The sequence below is a fragment of the Elephas maximus genome, chromosome 1, assembly GCF_024166365.1.
Source record: "Elephas maximus indicus isolate mEleMax1 chromosome 1, mEleMax1 primary haplotype, whole genome shotgun sequence".
In the NCBI taxonomy this organism is placed as follows: Eukaryota; Metazoa; Chordata; class Mammalia; order Proboscidea; family Elephantidae; genus Elephas; species Elephas maximus.
Window position 1 is genome coordinate 28305174 of NC_064819.1, and position 18702 is coordinate 28323875.

Genomic DNA, 18702 nt, shown 5'->3' on the forward strand with positions numbered 1-18702 from the left:
TGCAGAATATGTGGTGGTTTGCTTCAATAAAGATTATGGTCTGGGAAACCCTATGGGGCGGTTCTATGCTGTCCTTTATGGTCGGTATGAGTCAAAATTGACTCGATGGCAACGGGTTTTATTAGAGCGGGATAGTTAAGAATCTCTGTCTTATTGAAGCAGTTTCAGGCAGGGCTTAGAACCGGTTTGTTCCGGTTCGAACTCCTGCTGAGAATTTACATTTCCATAGATATACTGAATCAGAATCTACATTTCAACAAGATCCCCAGGTGATTCTTACGTCTAATAAATTTTGAGAACCACTGCTCATCTGGGAGTTTGTTAGAAATGCAGATTCTCAGCAGGGGTTCAAACCAGAAGGAACCAGTTCGAAGCCCTGGTTTCAGGTACATGGTGATGGTAGAAGGTGCATTCTAATGGAGAGATGTAGGGAAAAAAAATTAAGGGTGAAAGTAACTTAGGTAAGTTCTTAGGCTGAGAGGAAAGGCGAACCAACAGAGATGGAGAAACTGAAGCTTGGGGAGTGAAGAAATGACTGATGTGGCTTAGTCCAGGAGGAGTTGGAAGTCAAGGCTCCACATGGCGGGTGTTTCAAATAAAGACTAGAAAACAGGACTTGGCAGTATTCACAGGCAGTATAATAAAGAGGGAAGAATGTGGGCCTTGAAGGAGGGTTGATCAGGGTTCTAATCCCAGTACCATAATTTACTAACTATAAGGCCCTCTTTGGGTCTAATCATTCTCTAAAATATGGTGATTGTGGTAGTGGCTGGCTAGGTATTCATCAAACTCATTTTTCTTTCCTCCTTGGCATACAGCTAGACTTCATTTCTCATCCTTCCTTGCGTTAGGCGTGGCCATGTGACTGAGTTTTAGCCAGTGAAATGTGAGCATACCTTTTGTATCCCATTTCCAAGTCTAGCCCATAAAAACCACCCATGTGCTGCTCTACTCTTTCCCTATGTGTGCTAGAAAAAGAGGATCCAGGAGAAAACACTGAGGCCTACCAGAAGGGCAAAGCCACAAGATGAAAGGAGCCTGAGACCCTGAATCACCATGTGGATGGCCATCTGTAAATAACCCACACTGAACAGTTACATGAGAGAGCAATCAAATCCTGTGTTGTTAAGCCACTGTGCTTGTTACAGTAGCTGGCCTACTCATACAATGATATTACCTGTCTAAGTGAGTTGTTGTAAGGATTAAATTACTTAACATATTGTTGTCCAATTAGGGTCCGTGCCCTGGAGCAGTCGAGCCAATGAAACGTACTCCAAGTCAGAAAGCGAGAGAAAATTTATTTAGAAGGTGACACCAAAGGAAAGTTCTGCAGCACGGCAGACTGTCTTTATGGAGTCCCAAAAGGCAATTTCACGTTAGAGCTTGTATATAGCTATTGCAAGGGTTACGAAGTGTCTTTTGGCAGGTAGCCCACAGAAGGCCCAGCCCGATGAGTTATTCATTACAAGGTAATTACAAGAGACTTTTTATCGGATAAAGAGATACATGCTGGACATCTCCTTATCAGGCTAAAGATACACATGCCAGACACCTGGGCTCTAATCTTCACGTAGGGGTGTAAGTCATAAGTGGCCAAACAGAACAAAACAAAGTCATTAACAAAAGTATGCGGAAAGGAGAAGGCAGGCAGAAAAAAACTTAAAGGTTCATCATGGTGTTAGTTACGTCAAGCTCTCAGTCGCTCATTTGAAAAGGTGAAAACCTATTGTGGAGTATTAGGGTCACAATATGAAAATCTCCTGACTGACATGCTTGCTATATACACTGACTGAACAGATATTTCTAGAGCACCTAGTATGTTATAGGCACTGTAGTGAACAAAACCAAGTCCTGGCAGTCATAGATTTTACTGGTGATAAAGCAAAGGGAAGAATCAAGAAAGATTTCTTGTCTATCAGTCTCAAAAAATGATAGCACACTGGCGGAAAGGGTGATGTTGGGAAGCAGAAGAAGAAATTTTCTGGAGTAGTTTCTGGAGCCTGAGGCATTTGGGCTTTAGACATTTGAGAAGGTAGTCATACTATCTTGACCCTGTTAACATCGCCTTTGGAAGTTGATGGAATGCATTTTTATAAACAAACATTCATATACTCTTTAGCCGTCATGACACAGAAAATCTAGAAAAGCAGCAGTCCTTGGTGTTATTATCTAAAACCTTTAGCAGTATGTAAGCTCCCCAAAGCTCCCCAAGGGTAAGGACTGTTTCTTACCCCTGCTTTTCCCCTGAAGCAACTGTGTTTGTATATTACAAATGCATTTATTTGAAATGAATTGAGAGTCTTCCACTTTTATGTTTTCTAGGTAATATTTTCATCAACTTAAGCAATGTTTGTTAAAGTACTTTACAAATGATAAGACATTACTCAAATACTTCTGAGGGAGGATAATACTTTGAATTATTAACCTGTGTGTTTTTTTGACCTCCTTGGACCTTTTTTTTTGGACCTGGATTTTACCTTTCTCTACTCCCCATTCAGTCAGTCAACCCTACATTTATGCCTCCATGGAGGGATGTGTTTCTGCAGGGTCAACATTCAGCTGGTGCCACCAGTATGGCCACACTGTTTGTTCATGGCTGGCGACTGTTCTGATTGGCTGTTAACATCTGGTCTGATCGTTCAGTGCTTGTGTCATATTGATTTTTAAATATTTTGAGTGTCACCACTCTGGCTGGAAGGTAGGGCTGACCTGACATCATATTGGCCTGTTTCTAAATGCTCAAGCTTGGGTTTGGAAAGAAGGGAAAAGAAAGCACCTTAGAGTGTGGATAAAGTGTTCTCCAACCCCAAAGTGAATACAGAAGGACTTAGCTGAGACTAGAGCCCTGGTGGCAGAGTGGTTAAGAGCTTGGCTGCTAACCAAAAGGGCAGCAGTTCGAATCTACCAGTGGCTCCTTGGAAACCCTATGGGGCAGTTCTACTCTGCCCTATAGGGTCACTATGGGTCGGAATCAACTTGATGTCAGTGGGTTCTGTTTGTTTGTTTATCTGAGACTAGAGGGGGTAGTGAGAGAGTACCTAGCTTAGGGAGAAGAGATGAGTAGAGCATAAGGGCCCGGGGGTTCCTGAAGCAGAGGCCTTTCTGAGCGTGCAGTCTGGAAGGTAACCAGATCCCAGAAAGAGAATAGTCGTATGGTATATTGGCAGTCATGCCCATTAGCAGTCCCACAGAGTCTCCTATCTCCCCAGTTTGATACAGACGTGGCAGATAAACTAGACCCAAAGAGTGATGGGAACAGGGTGGTGGGTATCCCTCAGCAGGGAAGACCTGGTGGACAAATGACCAAGAATCAGACATCCTTCCCATGTCCATCACCAAACACCTTGCCAATATGTGAGATTCTGGAACTGTGTTGCAACCTTTTGTGGGGAGTGACAGGGTGGGGGACTCCAAAAATGCCTGGGATTAAGTTTTCCATTAACCCAGCAGGATGGCAAGCTGAAATAGAAATTAATTTGTTCTGAAGAAAAAGCGAAATTTCTTGTGCACCTGAATTTATGGTCATGATTCATGCCTGCATCAGTGTTTGAATGTAGGGTTGGCTGACTGAACGGGAAGTAGAGAAAGGTAAAACCCAGGTCCAGGGAGGCCAAAAATTACATTTCATAATTGGGTTGATAACTTATTTTTTCAAAGGAAAATTAGATGGCAAGAAATAAACAGTGGAAGACAATTTGAGTAACATTTGTAAGAATAATGCTTTACGTGATACATAACTTCTTGGTATGCCCAACTATAGTCATAAGCAGTAACACAGATAAAAACCCTAGAATTAAGGAGTTAAGTCCAAGAAAGAAAGAAATTCTGAGGACTGGAGATTTGCCTGGAATGATGTAGTAGTCAGTGACAGGATGAACTATTGACTTGTAGTCCTGAGATCTTTCATCTCGTTCCTACTTCTCTCTCTCTTTTCCTGCCATTTCCTCCCCCACCTACATTTTACTCTATTCTGAGTATGAAAGTAAGGTTTAAATAACTTGTAATTTTTGCATTTATTATGGGTCATACTTTTATTTATAGTTCAAAGTCGGAACATTATTCATTTCTTCCTTCAAGGAAATCAGATTTTATTTTGGAATTGTATTTTCAAAAAACTGCAGAAGTTGTAGAAACTCATTGTTGAACTTCCCTGGACATGATTCAGAGGCTGACTGAGGGAAGGGCTGAATCTTTGGCTTCAGGGGATTGTTTTGGCTTGGCAATGACTGCTTGGGAAAATTGGCTTCAGGAGGAGAAAGAACTTCACCTTTGTTTAGTGGGGGGAGCCGGTAAACATATCCAACTTGTCTCCAATGGAAGATAAAGGGTCCTTTACCTGGGCCTCTTTCTTTTGGATGCCTAGGTGGCAGGTCATGGCGAGGGTGATCACGGGGACCTTGGTAATAGGGTGGTGGGTCACAGGGTGTGTGGCCATGGAAATTGTCACCATGGGGATGGTGTCCGTGGGGAGGGTGTCCGTGGGGGGGATGTCCGTGGGGAGGGGGTCCGTGGGGAGGGGGTCCGTGGGGGGGGTGTCCATGGGGCGGGGGTCCGTGGGGTGGGTGTCCGTGGGGTGGGGGTCCATGAGGCGGGGGTCCGTGGGGCGGGGGTCCGTGAGGCGGGGGTCCGTGGGGAGGGTGTCCGTGGGGCGGGGGTCCGTGGGGGGGGTGTCCGTGAGGCGGGGGTCCGTGGGGAGGGTGTTCGTGGGGCGGGGGTCCGTGGGGGGGGTGTCCGTGGGGGGGGTGTCCGTGGGGGGGGTGACCGTGGGGTGGGTGTCCGTGGGGGGGGTGTCCGTGGGGAGGGGGTCCGTGGGGATGATCCTCATGGGGATGATGTCCACCAGAGTGGAATGGATGGCCCAAATAGTGTTGTCCACCACTGAAATTTCTATGTTCCTGGTAAAAAAAAAAAAAAAAAAACATGGAAAATGAATATCATCATGTAACACAAAAGGTGAAGTCAGATTTTAGACTAATAGTCCCCACACTTTTGGACTCTAATCAATTTAAAAAGAAGGATACCAACCAACGGCTGTCAAATTTTTGTCTAACCAAGTTGGCATTTAAAATACAAACATAAACTATCATCTACCACCATCATTACTTCACAAAACGAAAAGCATTTTGACAACAAATGGATTTGAAAGACAATCTCAGAATAAAGAATGGTCCTTTAGATGGAATAAATGTTGTATTATGAAAAACTTTGTCATCCTTACTTTTCTCATTTCAATATAAAGTGGTGAAACTATGTTATGGAATGGCACCTATCTGCTAACCAACATCTGGAAACTAATATTTTCCTTTTTTAAAAAATTGTACTTTAGATGACAATTTACAGAGCAAACTAAAAAAAAAAAAAAAAAATTAGCTTCTCATTAAACAATTAATATACATATTGTTTTTTGACATTGGTTGCCAACCCCACGATGTATCAACACTCACCCCTTCTCAACCTTAGGACCCCAAATACCAGCTTTCCTGTCCCCTCCTGCCTATTTGTTTTGCCCCTGGGCTGGTGTGCCCCTTTAGTCTTATTTTGTTTTATGGGCCTGTCTAATCTTTGGATGAAGGCTGAACCTCAGGAGTGGCTTCATTACTGAGCTAAAAGGGTGGCCAGGGACCATACTCTAAGGTTTTCTCCAGTTTCTATCAGACCAGTAAGTCTGGTCTTATTTATTTATTTATTTTGTGAGTTAGAATTTTGTTCTATGTTTTTCTCTAGCTCTGTTTGGGACCCTCTACTGTGATCCCTATCAGAATAGTCAGTGGTGGTAGCCGGCACCATCTAGTTATGCTGGACCCAGTCTGATGGAGGCTGTGGTAGTTGCAGTCCATTAGTTCCTGGACTAATCTTTCCTTTGTATCTTTGGTTTTCTTCAATTTTCTCTTGCTCTGGATGGGGTGAGACCACGGAACTAATACTTTCTAACTTATATTCTCAACAGAGCTCTGGGGCTTTATGCGTAAGCATCCCTTTCCTCTCTTCCTCCCTCCCTTCTTCACTCTCCTCCTTGTTTAGATTTCAATTTTTTAAAAAATATATTGAGCTATGTTCCTGGTAACAGATCTGCCCTTTTTGGGGGAGAGGGGACTTGGCACACAGATGTCTGAATTATTTTTAGTTTTTTTTGCTAATATAAGAAATACCGCAAAGAATGTTTTTTGTGCTCACCCCTAAAACAGGACAAAGCTTTCTGGGACAAATGTAAAATATCATTTTGCATCTTACTTAATATACCTTTATTTAATGCATTTGAAGGTAATTCCTCTTAGGTTAGGTTCCATGCCTAATAATAAAAGCTAACAATTATTAAGACTCAGCAGTGGAAGCCTGACTACAAGGACCATATTCAAATTCATTCAAAGTTGAATGAATTGGTCATGGTTTTATTTTTTGGTCAAAATATCACCCCTTAGCAATTCTTGTAAAATGTTTTTGTAGTTTTTGTGCTCTCCCAGCAACGGCATCCCCTTCCCCAGGGACCTGTTCTCCTTACTCTCTTTTCCCCTCCTTCCCCACATTTGCTAGTTGAACTCCTTCCAGTGAGGTGGCGTTAGGCAAAACCCTTCTCTGCAGCATAGAATAGAGCCACATACATGTTCTCCCTTTCTTTCTCTTTCTCTCTCTCTTATATACACACACACGTACACACACATACCAATCTGTAAGAATCAACTACTCAGTGTGTGAGAAACCTCACTTCGTCTGCTTGTGACGAAGCCCTGTCTGGCAGCAGCCCACCTCAAGACTGAAGACGTCACAATTGGTGACAAGATCTTCTGGGGTTTCCAAGTCAGAGGCTTCTACTTCATATGAAAAATCTGCTCTGCAGAATCCAAAGACCTATAAGGGAGAGAGAAGCCTGTTAGTGAATTTGGGAGTGTAAGTGTGCGTGTGTGTGTGTGAGAGAGAGAATGTGAGTGGCGTGAAGGTGTCAGTTCTAGATATTTGTGAAAGGAAGAAGAGCTTTAGAAAAATCAGACTAATAGTATCAAATATTAAAAGACTTAACCACCTGTCCTAGTCAATACGTTGAGAAAAGTGCAGCTTTCAGACTGTTTTATTAGACATTGCTGTGTTCTCCTCCATGAGCAGTTGCCAGCACTAGGCTTCCCCGTGGACAGTGATGGGGAGCACCGCTCCACTGTTGCCTTGCCTTTGGGCCAACTCAACTCAGCTCTGCCCGGGCCTAGAGAGAATGAGGAACTGTGTAGAAGAGGCAGCTGTACAACTTTGACTGGTCCCTTAGAGAAAAGTGTTGGAAAGGAGGCAGCCAGTGTAAAGATGTGTCTGCATGGACCCTGTCAAGGTATGTGTCTGCTGTGCCACCTCAAGCACACAGGTTGCAACTGGCTGTCATTCCTATGCCCCAAAACCAAAAAAGAAAAGCAAACCCATTGCTGTAGAGTCGATTCCAACTCATAGCAACTCTATAGGACAGAGTAGAGCTGCCCCATACGGTTTCCAAGGAGCGCCTGGTGGATTTGAACTGCTGACCTTTTGGTTAGCAGCCATAGCTCTTAACCACTACACCACCAGGGTTCCTCCTATGCCCCAAAACCCATTGCCATCGAGTCAATTCCAAGTCATAGCGACCCTATAGGACACAGTACAACTGCCCCACAGAGTTTCCAAGGAGTGCCTGGTGGATTCCAATTGCTGACCTTCTGGTTAGCAGCTATAGCATTTAACCACCACGCCACCAGGGTTTCCTTCCTATGCCCCAGAGGCCCCTAAATCCAGCCGCCAAAGTTAGACTAGGACAAGAAGAAGATTTTTTTTATAGAAGAGACTGATAAGCATTGTGGTTCTAAGCACAGTTTTGGGGTCAGACAGGCGTATGTTTAATCTTTACTTCACAATTTAGTAGTTATGTGGGCTTAAGCAAGTTACATAGAGTTTCCGAAACTCAGTTTCTTTGTCTATAAAATGGGGATAATACTATCTAACCCACATGGTAGTAGAAGGGCTTAATTAAATGAGATCGCACTGTAAAACATGTAGCATGGAGCCTCCTCTTCCCCTACCCACCCCCCCTTCTGCATTTGTATTACCCACACTGGCCACTAAGCAGGACCCTAGAACTTCTTCTGTTGAAAATTTGAACAGCCAGCAAAGGAACTAGTGAATGCTTCCTCCCTTCCTGCCTGGGAGAATGTGTTAAACCTCAGAAAAACCCTGGACTTGAAATCAGAAGGTTGCCATTAAAATCCTGTGTCCTAATGCTTTCATTTTACTCGAATCCACCATAAAAACTTTTTTTTTTTTTTATTTTACTTGGATCCACTTTTTTTCTTTTTTTTTCGTTTTATTTGGATCCATAATTGACACTCATGGAAGGAGCAGCCAAGAAATCAAAAGGTGTATTACACTGGGCAAATCCGCTGCAGAAGACCTCTTTAAAGTATTGAAAAGCAAAGATGTCGCCTTGAGGACTAACGTGCACCTCACCCAAGCCACGGTGTTTTCAATCACCTCATATGCATGTGAAAGCTGGACAATGAGTAAGGAAGCCCAAAGAAGAATTAACACCTTTGATTTGTGGTGTTGGTGAAGAATATCGAATATACTGTGGACTGCCAAAAGAACGAACAAATTCGTCTTGGAAGAAGTACAACCAGAATGTTCCTTAAAAGCATGGATGGTGAGACTATGTCTCACATACTTTGGACATGTTATCAGGAGGGATCAGTCCCTGGAGAAGGACATGATGCTTGGTAAAGTAGAGGGTCAGTGAAAAAGAGGAAGACCCTCAATGAGATGGATTGACAGTGGCTGCAACAATGAGCTCAAGCATAGCAACAATTGTGAGTATGGCACAGGATCAGGCAGTGTTTCATTCTGTTGTATGTAGGGTCGCTATGGGTCAAAGCCGACCCAATGGCACCCAACAACAACAACAGCAACAACAGTGCTTTCTAGCCAAGGGCCCGTGGTTAAGTTGGTTAAACTTCTAGGTCCACAAGTGCCGGGGAAATGGAGGCAGATACTTGTTGTTCCTTCCCAACCGGCTGGTCACGGAACTCCAATAAGGCAATAATATATGTGGAGGAGCTTTATAGACTATAAGTCACCATGCAAATGCCAGGTATTATTAATAAGGGCTTCCTGCAGGTACATGAATATCAGTTTTCAAATGATTTGGGGAAAAATTCCACTGGCTTGGGCTTTAGAACTGGACTGTAATCTCAGCTTCATTGTGAACACTGGGCAAGATCCTCATTTTGCCAAACCTCAGTTACCTCCTCATTTGTCAGACAGGATTACTGTCAGGAGAAGATGAAACAAAGTGAATGAAAGCACTTTGTGTGTAGGTTGTTAATACACGCTGGTTACTAGTTTTAGCTAAGTCTTTAATCCTAATGGAGTCCTGGTGATGCAGTGGTTAAGAGTTCGGCTGCTAACCAAAAGGTCAGCAGTTTGAATCCACCAGCCACTCCTTGGAAACCCTACTGGTGTAGTTCTACCCTGTCCTGTAGGGTCACTGTCGACTCAACAGGATTTTGAGTTTAGGTATATATATAAACCTTAAATGGGTTCTTATCATATATGTATATATATATATATATATATACACACATATACATATATACCTAAACAAATCTGTCTTGGAAGAAGTACAACCAGAATGCTCCTTAGAAGCAAAGATGGGAAGACTTTGTCTCACATACTTGGACATGTTGTCAGGAGGGATCAGTCCCTGGAGAAGGACATCATGCTTGGCAAAGTAGAGCGTCAGCGAAAAAGAGGAGGACCCTCAACAAGATGGATTGACGCAGTGGCTACAACAATGAGCTCAAGCATAGTAAGTGCTCTCTGAATGTTACTTATTATTTCAGATGTCCATTGTACTCACATTAGGGTGCCTGTGAGAATGGGGCCCGGAGCAGTTCCTTATGGAGAAGTCCACATAGTAATTGGTTCTTTCCCCTCCTCGCTAGAACAGAGTAGATCAAAAACACTTTCAGAAAAACACACAATTAAAAAGTAGATACCACTAGTCAATACACTATAAAGCACTAAGAGGATTTAAAAATTTAAAATCACCTACATGTGCCATTTTTCTTATGGTTTCCATCTTTTTTTTTTCTTTTTTTAGTACGTAAGTGATAAAATGAATACCATTGTATTGGAAAGAGTCAAGTTACACAGAGATCAACAAGCAAAACATGACCTATCCTGGCACCCCAACCTCCCCTTCCCAGTGGTAAAACTATCATTCACTTAATATGTTTCCCTTTCTAGCCTTTTCCTAGGCATGTGGCACATATACACATGTATCTATTTAATATAACTGGGTTCATATCCTAAGTATTGTTTTATAACCTGCTTTTCCCTTAGTGATATGTCTTAAAAAGCTTTCCAGTATTCATTGGTCCAAAGCATTTTTAATGCAGCGTATTCATTCCATCATTTGTATGCACCACAATTTGTTTAACTTTGCATTTTCAAAATTCCCAACAAACATCAACCAGCTGCTCTACAACTCCAGGAAGAAGGCAAGAGGGTCCCCAGATTGAGAGGTGGGAGAAGTGTCTAGCTCTAACCACACCACGGGTATGTGGTGATGTAGTCTCTCTGAGCCTCAGTTTTCCACCACAATACAAGGAGGTTAGGACCAGATGAGTTTTTTAATAACTCATATAACTCTAATATTGCTCTCCTTTCTTTTCCTCTTTCCTTTTTGGGTTTTCCCTTTCCTCCCTCAGATCATCACCCCCCTTGCTGGAGGGCAGTTGTTTGATATCTGCTGCCGGCCTATCACAACCCCAAAGACACAACAGGGACCTTGACTTAAAATGCAGCTGGCTGAGTGAGGCAGGTGGAGAGGGTCAGTATCTCTGAGTTCACACTTGCCAAGCTGGACCCCAGGCCTTCAGAATCTTCATGGACATTAGTAGAAACTTACCGCTCTTGCAACTCTTTCCACTTTGTCTACCCTGAAAGAGGTGAAATCATCACCTTTCTCCGTTTTATATTTCTCAAGGGCTTTGTTGGCTTGTTTCCTGTAGGGCTCAGTATCCTCAAAGAAATCCAGAAGCACAGGACTGTCTTTGGTATTGACCAGTGCCGAAGAGACTGGAGAAAAAAGATGGCCGCGTCGCCATTAAAAAAAAAAATTTTTTTTTACTGGGTTGGAAATGGCAGCATCAATGCTGGGACTTAGTACATATAAACATGGTGGCAAGAATAATAGTTGCAATAGCTTCCTTCCAGTTTACAGATGGACAAATCGAGGGTTGGAGAGGTTAAGTCACTTGTTCTAAGTTAATAGCTAATCAGCAGCCAAGCTAAACTCAAATCCAGATCCTTTTGATCGCCAAGTCCCTGATGTATAGTGAAGCATAATTAACATAATGTTTTGTTCATAGAGAGGAGAGGACACAGCTCACCCTTTCTTTAAGCCAATCTCCTAACTGAATTTTTGTATGTTAAATCACATTGAGGTTTACTATTTTAAAAGGAATTATTATTTATTTTTAAAAAATAATTTTTGAAAAATATTAATTCTTGAAAAAATAAATAAGAAGAGCACAGAATTTACAGACCAAATTGCTAGCTTAGATTTATGTGTTCACCACATCTTGGCTTTGTTCCCCAGGCCAAGTCACTGAATTTCTTTGACCTCAGTTATTGTATCTCTAAAACAGAAAGTATCTTTGCTTCTTAGCCTTGTTGTATAATTAAATGAAATAACTTTTTTTTTTTTTAACATATGTATAAGTGCTTTGTAAACTGTAGAATTCTACGTAGGTGTTGAAGTCAATACTTAGAGTGCTAGCTACTCTGCAAAGTGTACTACATACACCATTTTATTTAATCCTCAAAAGGGCCCTAAGGGATGAAACTGTTATTGTCCCCATTTTACAAATGAGGAAACCAAAGCTTAGAGAGGTTAATTAATTTACCTAAGACCACACAACTAGCAAATGTGAACTCAAGAAAGTCAGGCCTCAGAGCCTATGCTTCTACAATGATCTATACTATCTCTTGTAAATTTCTATTTTTATATGTTGAATTTCTTGAAAAGAAGGTACACCAGTAACAGAGGGAAAGCCTTCTCCCCATTACTCTCAGGAGAATGAGCAAGTATCAAGTCCATGAGGCCAGGGACCATTTCTGACATGTACAATATATGATGAGTGCTACTGTGTGACTGAATTATATATTAATCCAGAATTAATTGGTAATTTAACAGATTACCATACCAGAACTCATGGTGCAGTTAAAGTCATTCACTCTAAGATCCTGAGATTCCTTTGAAAGCATTGTAGCTATCACCTTACATTGCCCGATTACCTGTAGGAAAGAGGAGTTTTGTGTCATTGCATAATGGTCTCCTTGAGTTGGATATGAGGGAATGAAAAGATGATGCAACATATTCCTATTATCCACTTAAAATTTATTTAAGTTTTCGCTCACCAAATCCACTTTCAAAAGATGTATTTTCTAAGTCTGTATCTGTGTGCTGGATGTTATAGACACCCAAAAGCCTTCATGAGAACCTGGGAGAAACTGTTTAAACAGATCACAATCATATCTACAACATTTTAGAGGGAAAAAAATTGATAAGACTTCTAGGTGTGTATTATGGATTGAATTGTGCCACCCAAAAATATGTGTCAACTTGGATAGGCCATGATTTCCAGTATTGTGTGGTTGTCCTCCAATTTGTGATCTGATGTAATTATCCTATGTGTTGTAAATCCTGACCTCTGTGATGTTAATAAGGCAGGATTAGGGGCAATTATATTAATGAGGCAGGACACATCTACAGGATTAGGTTGTATCTTGAGTCAATTTCTTTTGAGATACAAAAGAGAGAAGCAAGCAGAGCAGCACCTCCTAAGACAAGAAAGAAAAACCAGAAGTGGAGCGTGTCTTTTGGACCTGGTGGATTTGAACTGCTGATCTTTTGGTTAGCAGCCTGAGCTCTTAACCACTGTACCACCAGGGCTCCAAGATCAAAATAGTCTTCATGAATCCTAGGTAGAAGCTGCCTGTGGTGTTTTTCTGTGTTAGCCTGATCATATGGCTTCCCTGAGTAAACAGAGAAACAGAATGACAAGAAAAGGGGAATGGTGTCCTGTTTACTTACCATATCAGATGGGCGCCTAGAAGCAGCTGGCTCACAGTCATCCCAGTGTTTCCTGGACAGGACTGAACAGTCAGATTCTTTCACATCTAGGACTAAATAATAGACAGCTGCAGATTCCTGAGGTTTGGCAAGAAAGCAACGGGTGAGTAGCATGTGAGAGCCCAGAAGTTTCCTTCAATAAAAGCAATTTCTGAAACAGAATTCCTGCTCCTCTCCAAATCTTTGCAGATGGCCCACCTTTATGCCATTTGATCTGTTCGATTGAATAAATAGCTTCAAACAGCCATTTCCAAACGTGCTTTTTAACTGATTATGATGCTGCTTCTACCCACGAGATTTAAAAATCTATCACTAATCAAAAGAAAAAGAGACAACAACAACGGCAAAAAAAAAAAAAAAGCCATCATTAAATGGCAGTGTTGGTTTAGGAGGGGCTGCTGGTAGAAAAATAGAGCAAGCCTAGAATTCTGAGAGACATATAGCCACCCCATGGCCTCTGTGCTGGTGGCCCCCATATCTCTATTTGCAGTTGTGTCCCCTCACCCAGCTCTATCCTTCAACTTGGATTTTTTTTTTTTAGTGGTGCTTTAAGTGAAAGTTTACAAATCAAGTCAGTCTCTCATATAAAAACTTAAACCCGCCTTGCTATGTACTCCTAGCTGTTTTCCCTATAACGAGACAGCACACTCCTCCTCTCCATCCTGTAGTCCCCATGTCCATTCAACAAGTTTCTGTCCCTCTCTGCCTTCTCATCTCACCTCCAGACAGGAGCTGCCAACACTTGGATTTTATTGATTTCAACTTGTTTTCAAACTCGATTTCAAGGCTAAATCCATGATATAGTATTCTCTTACAAACCAGCTCCTTCTCTCAACTTTCTTTTCTTTGTCAGTGGTGCTATTATTGCTGTGATCTCTGGCTTAAAAATGTGCAATCAACTTTGATGTCTTACATTTCCGTGCTTTCACTATCCAATCAGTCACCAGGTCTTGAGTGGTCTTCCTTTGAAATGTTTCTGTGTCTACTGCACATTCTCATGGCCCTGATTCTCACTGCTTTGATCTGGTTCTCTTTTCCTCGTCCCTGAATGCATGAAATAGCTTCCTAGTTCATCTCCCCATTACCTGTGTCTGTGTCCCCAGGTACACCGTGCCCCCTCCCCATCTACTCACCCTCCATGCCACCACTCTGGGGTAGCACAGTGCCTATTCATTCTTGTGTCCCACCATGTGGCAGAGAGCTGGGAATGGCAGTAACAGTCACCGAATTGCTGGCTTAATCCTAAATTCTTACACTCTTCTTCCTTGCAACCTGCAGTGCCTTCCTTTCTAACACTTCATGGTTAGCTGCTGTCAAGTTGGCCCTTGACTCGTGGTGACTCCATGCCCATTGTGATCCATAGGGTTTTCATTGGCTAATTTTTCAAAAGTATTTTCTTCCTAGTCTGTCTTAGTCTGAAAGATCCTGTGCAACATCATAGCAAAATTCAAGCTTCCACTGACTGACGGGGTGGTGACTGTGCTTGTGGTGCCTTGGCCAGGAACTGAACCTGGGTCTTCTCCATGGAAGGCGAGAATTCCACCACTTAATCACCAATGCCCCCTTTAACAAGTGTAAATTCCTCTGCTTGTCTTGTGTGGTGGTGCATGGTCTGGCCTTTCCTAACCTCATTCCTCATAGAGCTTCTGAAGTCCCTCCCACTGCTAGTTTTCAGTTATTCCCTAACGCCCTTCTTCCTGATTCCCTGCCCACATAGAGGTGGTATGCCTGAAATTCACCTGGAATGCCTTTATCCAGCCCTCTTCCTATTCAAATTCTACCCATTCTTCAGGATCCAACTCAAGCCTTCTTCCATCTAATATTAATAGATCTGTCATTAAATTTCCCCAGCATTTGTACCACACACTTTGTCTCTTCACTAGATCCTATCTTACACAGTTTGCCAGTGTGTGGGGCAGATTATTAATTCCTTGAAGGCAAGGCCCACAATTTATTCTAAATTTTCTCTTACAGTAATTAACATTAGATTGGACTCAGCACAAGTGCTTATAAGTACTTGTAGCTAGATTCATCATTAAGGACATAGTGATCACAAACATTAGTTTGAAGGAAGAAAGATCAAGCAGGAGCTAAACACAAAGCTTTGACCAGAACCTTCCCATTATGCAAAGCAGTAGGCTCAGGGGCTACAATCATACTGGCCCCTGGTGTGTGGTCTCCCCACTCAGCTCTCCCACTGGGGATTCCTCACCGCTTCGTCCAAGTGAGCATCAGCGACCCGCAGCAACTGGAAAAGGTAACCATCCCGTCGCCATTTATTGACCAGGTCTAGAACTTTCTCAGCCACCGGCTCAGTCCCATCGCAATCAGTGGGACTCACGGCGTAAGAATACCGCAGCGAGATCAAAAACAGAGCTGCAAGGAACACCTTCATTTTGTCAAAATGTGAAAACCATCCCTTGCTGTGGTCTACCACAGCAGGAAATTTTATACAGACTTTCTAAAGCACACACACACAATTGCTTAAAACAAAGTTTTTATACATTTTGTTGTGTAACTGGGGATGCTCACCTTGACCCTGGTTGAAATTTCCATCAACAGGCTGTAAATGATTAGTGGGTCCTGAGGACAGAGAGTTGAGACATGCTGTTGGTGAGGGGGTGGAACTCTGATCTGCACAAATCTGGATTTTTCTAGCAGGTAGCAGATTCAAAATGTGTGACTGACAAAAAGCATTGGTGTGAGGGGCTGGGGTGTGCTAGAAGAATTTTCCTCCATCTGCCTGCCTGGCTCAGCCTGACAACCCTAAAGGTCCTCAGTAGGATGCAGCTGCTTTATCTGCGGGAGGTAACAAGTTAAACCATTGATGCCCTAAAAGGAACGGTGTTCACGTAGAACAGAATGATTGTAAGTGGCTGTCTGCTTTGGAGTCAGATCTGAATTTCAACCTTGACTCGGTTACTGTGTTACTGTGCGATGCTGGGCAACATGGAAAACCTCTCAGATTCTCAGTTTCCTCGTTTATAAAATAAGGATTGATATCTCTTGAAAACAGTGTGTGAATTTAAATAAGAAAGCATATGTAAAGCAACCAATGCAAGTCTTGACATAGAGCAGATGCCGAATAATGGTACTAGAGGTTGCTACCAGTGTACCTAGGAAGAAGTCTGGGGCACCTGTGTGTCATCCCAGTTCCCTGTGACCATTGAAGCATGCCAAAGTGAACCTCAGCTGTCCCCTTGGCTCCATGGAGAAGAGGACTGTGGTGGGGGCAGAAGTCAAGCAACTGAGCGCTCATTCCAGGAGAGGGGTTGGGGGGAATACAGGATTGGGCAAGAGGTTCAGCATGGATGGGGCTGGGCAAAGATCATTCTCACCCCCCAAGAAACTAATATACCCTTATCGAACCAACCTCCATAGCAACAGAGGCCAGCAGCCCAGGTTCCCTCCCACGGCCAATCAGTGGCCAGTCACTCAAGCAGCATCTTCTTCCTTGCTCTTTTCTCTGTAGTAAGGAAAGTAAGGACCTGTGAGGTTTATAGCAGTGCTTCTCAGCCTTGGCTTTATATTTAGAATCACCTGAAACCAAACCAAAAACCAAACCAGTTTCTGTGCAGTCGATTCTGACTCATGGAGACCCCGTGTGTGTCAGGATAGAACTGTGCTCCAAAGGCTTTTCAATAACTGTGATCTTATGGAAATGGATTACCAGGACTTTGTTTTGAGGTGCCTCTGGGTGGACTCAAACCACCACCCTTTTGGTTGGCAGCTGAGAGGGCTGTTTGCACCACACAGGGACTCCAGAATCAACAAGAAGCTTAAAAAAAAAAAAAATTCTAACACCCAGGCTTCCCCCAGAGCAATTTAATCAGAATCTCAGGCATTGGTATGTTTAAAAGCTCCCCACAGGTGATTTCAGTGTGCAGTCAAGATTGAGAGCTACTGGACTCTAGACAGAATCTGAAGGGAGAGAGGGAGCTTGAAGAAAGAAGGGAAGGGGTGGGGGGATGCGTATGAAGAGTTGACTTCCCCTTCCCATGTCACAAACTAGTTTAAAGAGTGCTAGAAGTGGAACCCTGGTGGTGCGGTGGTTAAGAGCTCCGGTGCCAACCTTAGCACCGGAGCTCTTAACCACCGCACCACCAGGGTTCCACTTCTAGTTCAAATCTACCAGCTGCTCCTTGGAAACCCCATGGGGTAGTTCTACTCTGTCCTCTAGGGTCACTATGAGTCGGAATCGACTTGAGAGCAATGGGTTAGAAGTGGAAGAGACAAGTTTTAAATTATGTTTGAGATTAATTTTTTAACAATAACAACACTAGCCTTTACATACCAAAATGGGTCTGTTGCAGCATGACTCAGAATGGCAGGAATAGTGTGGAATATGGCCGAAGTGTTGTTAGAGACTCCAACCCAGTGGGGCAGGAGGAAGGCAATTGGATTAAAACAATAATTTAAGGAGCTCAACTCACTGAAACACAAAACAGTTTTTGTTTTAATGACTAGCTTTCCCCTGCCCCACTGGGTTGCAGCCTCTTTAAAACACCGCTAACTTGTTTCCCATGGCGACGACTTTTTTTTTTTTTTTCAATTTCTTATTATATATAGAAACCCTGGTGACACACTGGTTAAAGCACCTGGCAGCTAATCAAAAGGTTGGTGGTTTGAACCAGGCCTCTGAAGGATTCGAAGGGTTTAGTACTTGCCCACGAAAACGAGGCCAATGCACGCATTACTTAGCAACCAAATCTGTTGCCCATGGGATTTTGACCTGAGTGGGAAACAAATAGCAGTGCCCTGGTCAAAGATGGCGGCTGCTGTGCAGCGTTAAATGTGTGTTGCTTTCTGCAGCCCTGTCAATGATCCAATCTCCTGTATGGATCCTCAAAGTCTGGGCACCGCTGTTTGTTTCCTAACCAAAGTAATAATAAGAATAACTAAACTCATTGCCGGGAAGTTGATTCCGAGACATAGTGACCCTATAGGACAGAGTAGAACTGCCTCATACTGTTTCCAAGGAGCAGCTGATGGATTCAAACTGCCCACTTTTTGGTGAGCCTCAGAGCTCTTAACCACTTTGCCATCAGAACTCCATTTTGGCTGAAAATCTCATGGGCAACAGATTTGGTTGTTATGCAACACTTACCCTATCCTCGTTTACTTTGGCAATTAGTGAACTTTTCCAAACCCATTCAAAGCCTTAGTTTGAACCCACCGGCCTCTCTGTGGGAGGAAGATGTAGCAATCTTCTTCTGTAAAGATTAAAAAACAAAAAAAAACCAATCCCTTTGGCATCGAGTCAATTCTGACTCACAGCGACCCTACAGGACAGAGTAGAGCTGCCCCATTTGGGCTTCCAAGGTGCACCTGGTGGATTTGAACTGCTGACTTTTTGGTTAGTAGCTGTAGGTTCTTAAACCACTAAGCCACCAGGGTTTTCCCATAAAGATTACAGCCTTGAAAACTCTATGGGGCTGTTCTACTCTGTCCTATAGGGTCTCTATGAGTGGAAATTGACTTGAGGGCAATAGGTTGTTATGTATGATTTAAATCATGCGTTTTCCCTTAATGTTATACCGTAAGGACTTTCCCTTCAGAAT

At 42.9% G+C, this 18702-nt stretch overlaps 1 protein-coding gene across 1 annotated transcript; it reads right to left on the minus strand.

The window, feature by feature from the left end:
• Nucleotides 1-4088: 4088 nt before the first annotated feature.
• On the minus strand, nucleotides 4089-15536 carry HRG (histidine rich glycoprotein). Its single transcript, XM_049874782.1, has 7 exons — nucleotides 15354-15536; nucleotides 13103-13219; nucleotides 12213-12303; nucleotides 10913-11082; nucleotides 9860-9940; nucleotides 6745-6846; nucleotides 4089-4895 (listed from the first exon to the last, which is right to left on the minus strand). The coding sequence occupies exons 1-7, from the start codon at nucleotides 15534-15536 to the stop codon at nucleotides 4089-4091; spliced, it is 1551 nt and encodes a 516-aa protein (XP_049730739.1).
• Between the last annotated feature and the right edge of the window lie 3166 nt (nucleotides 15537-18702).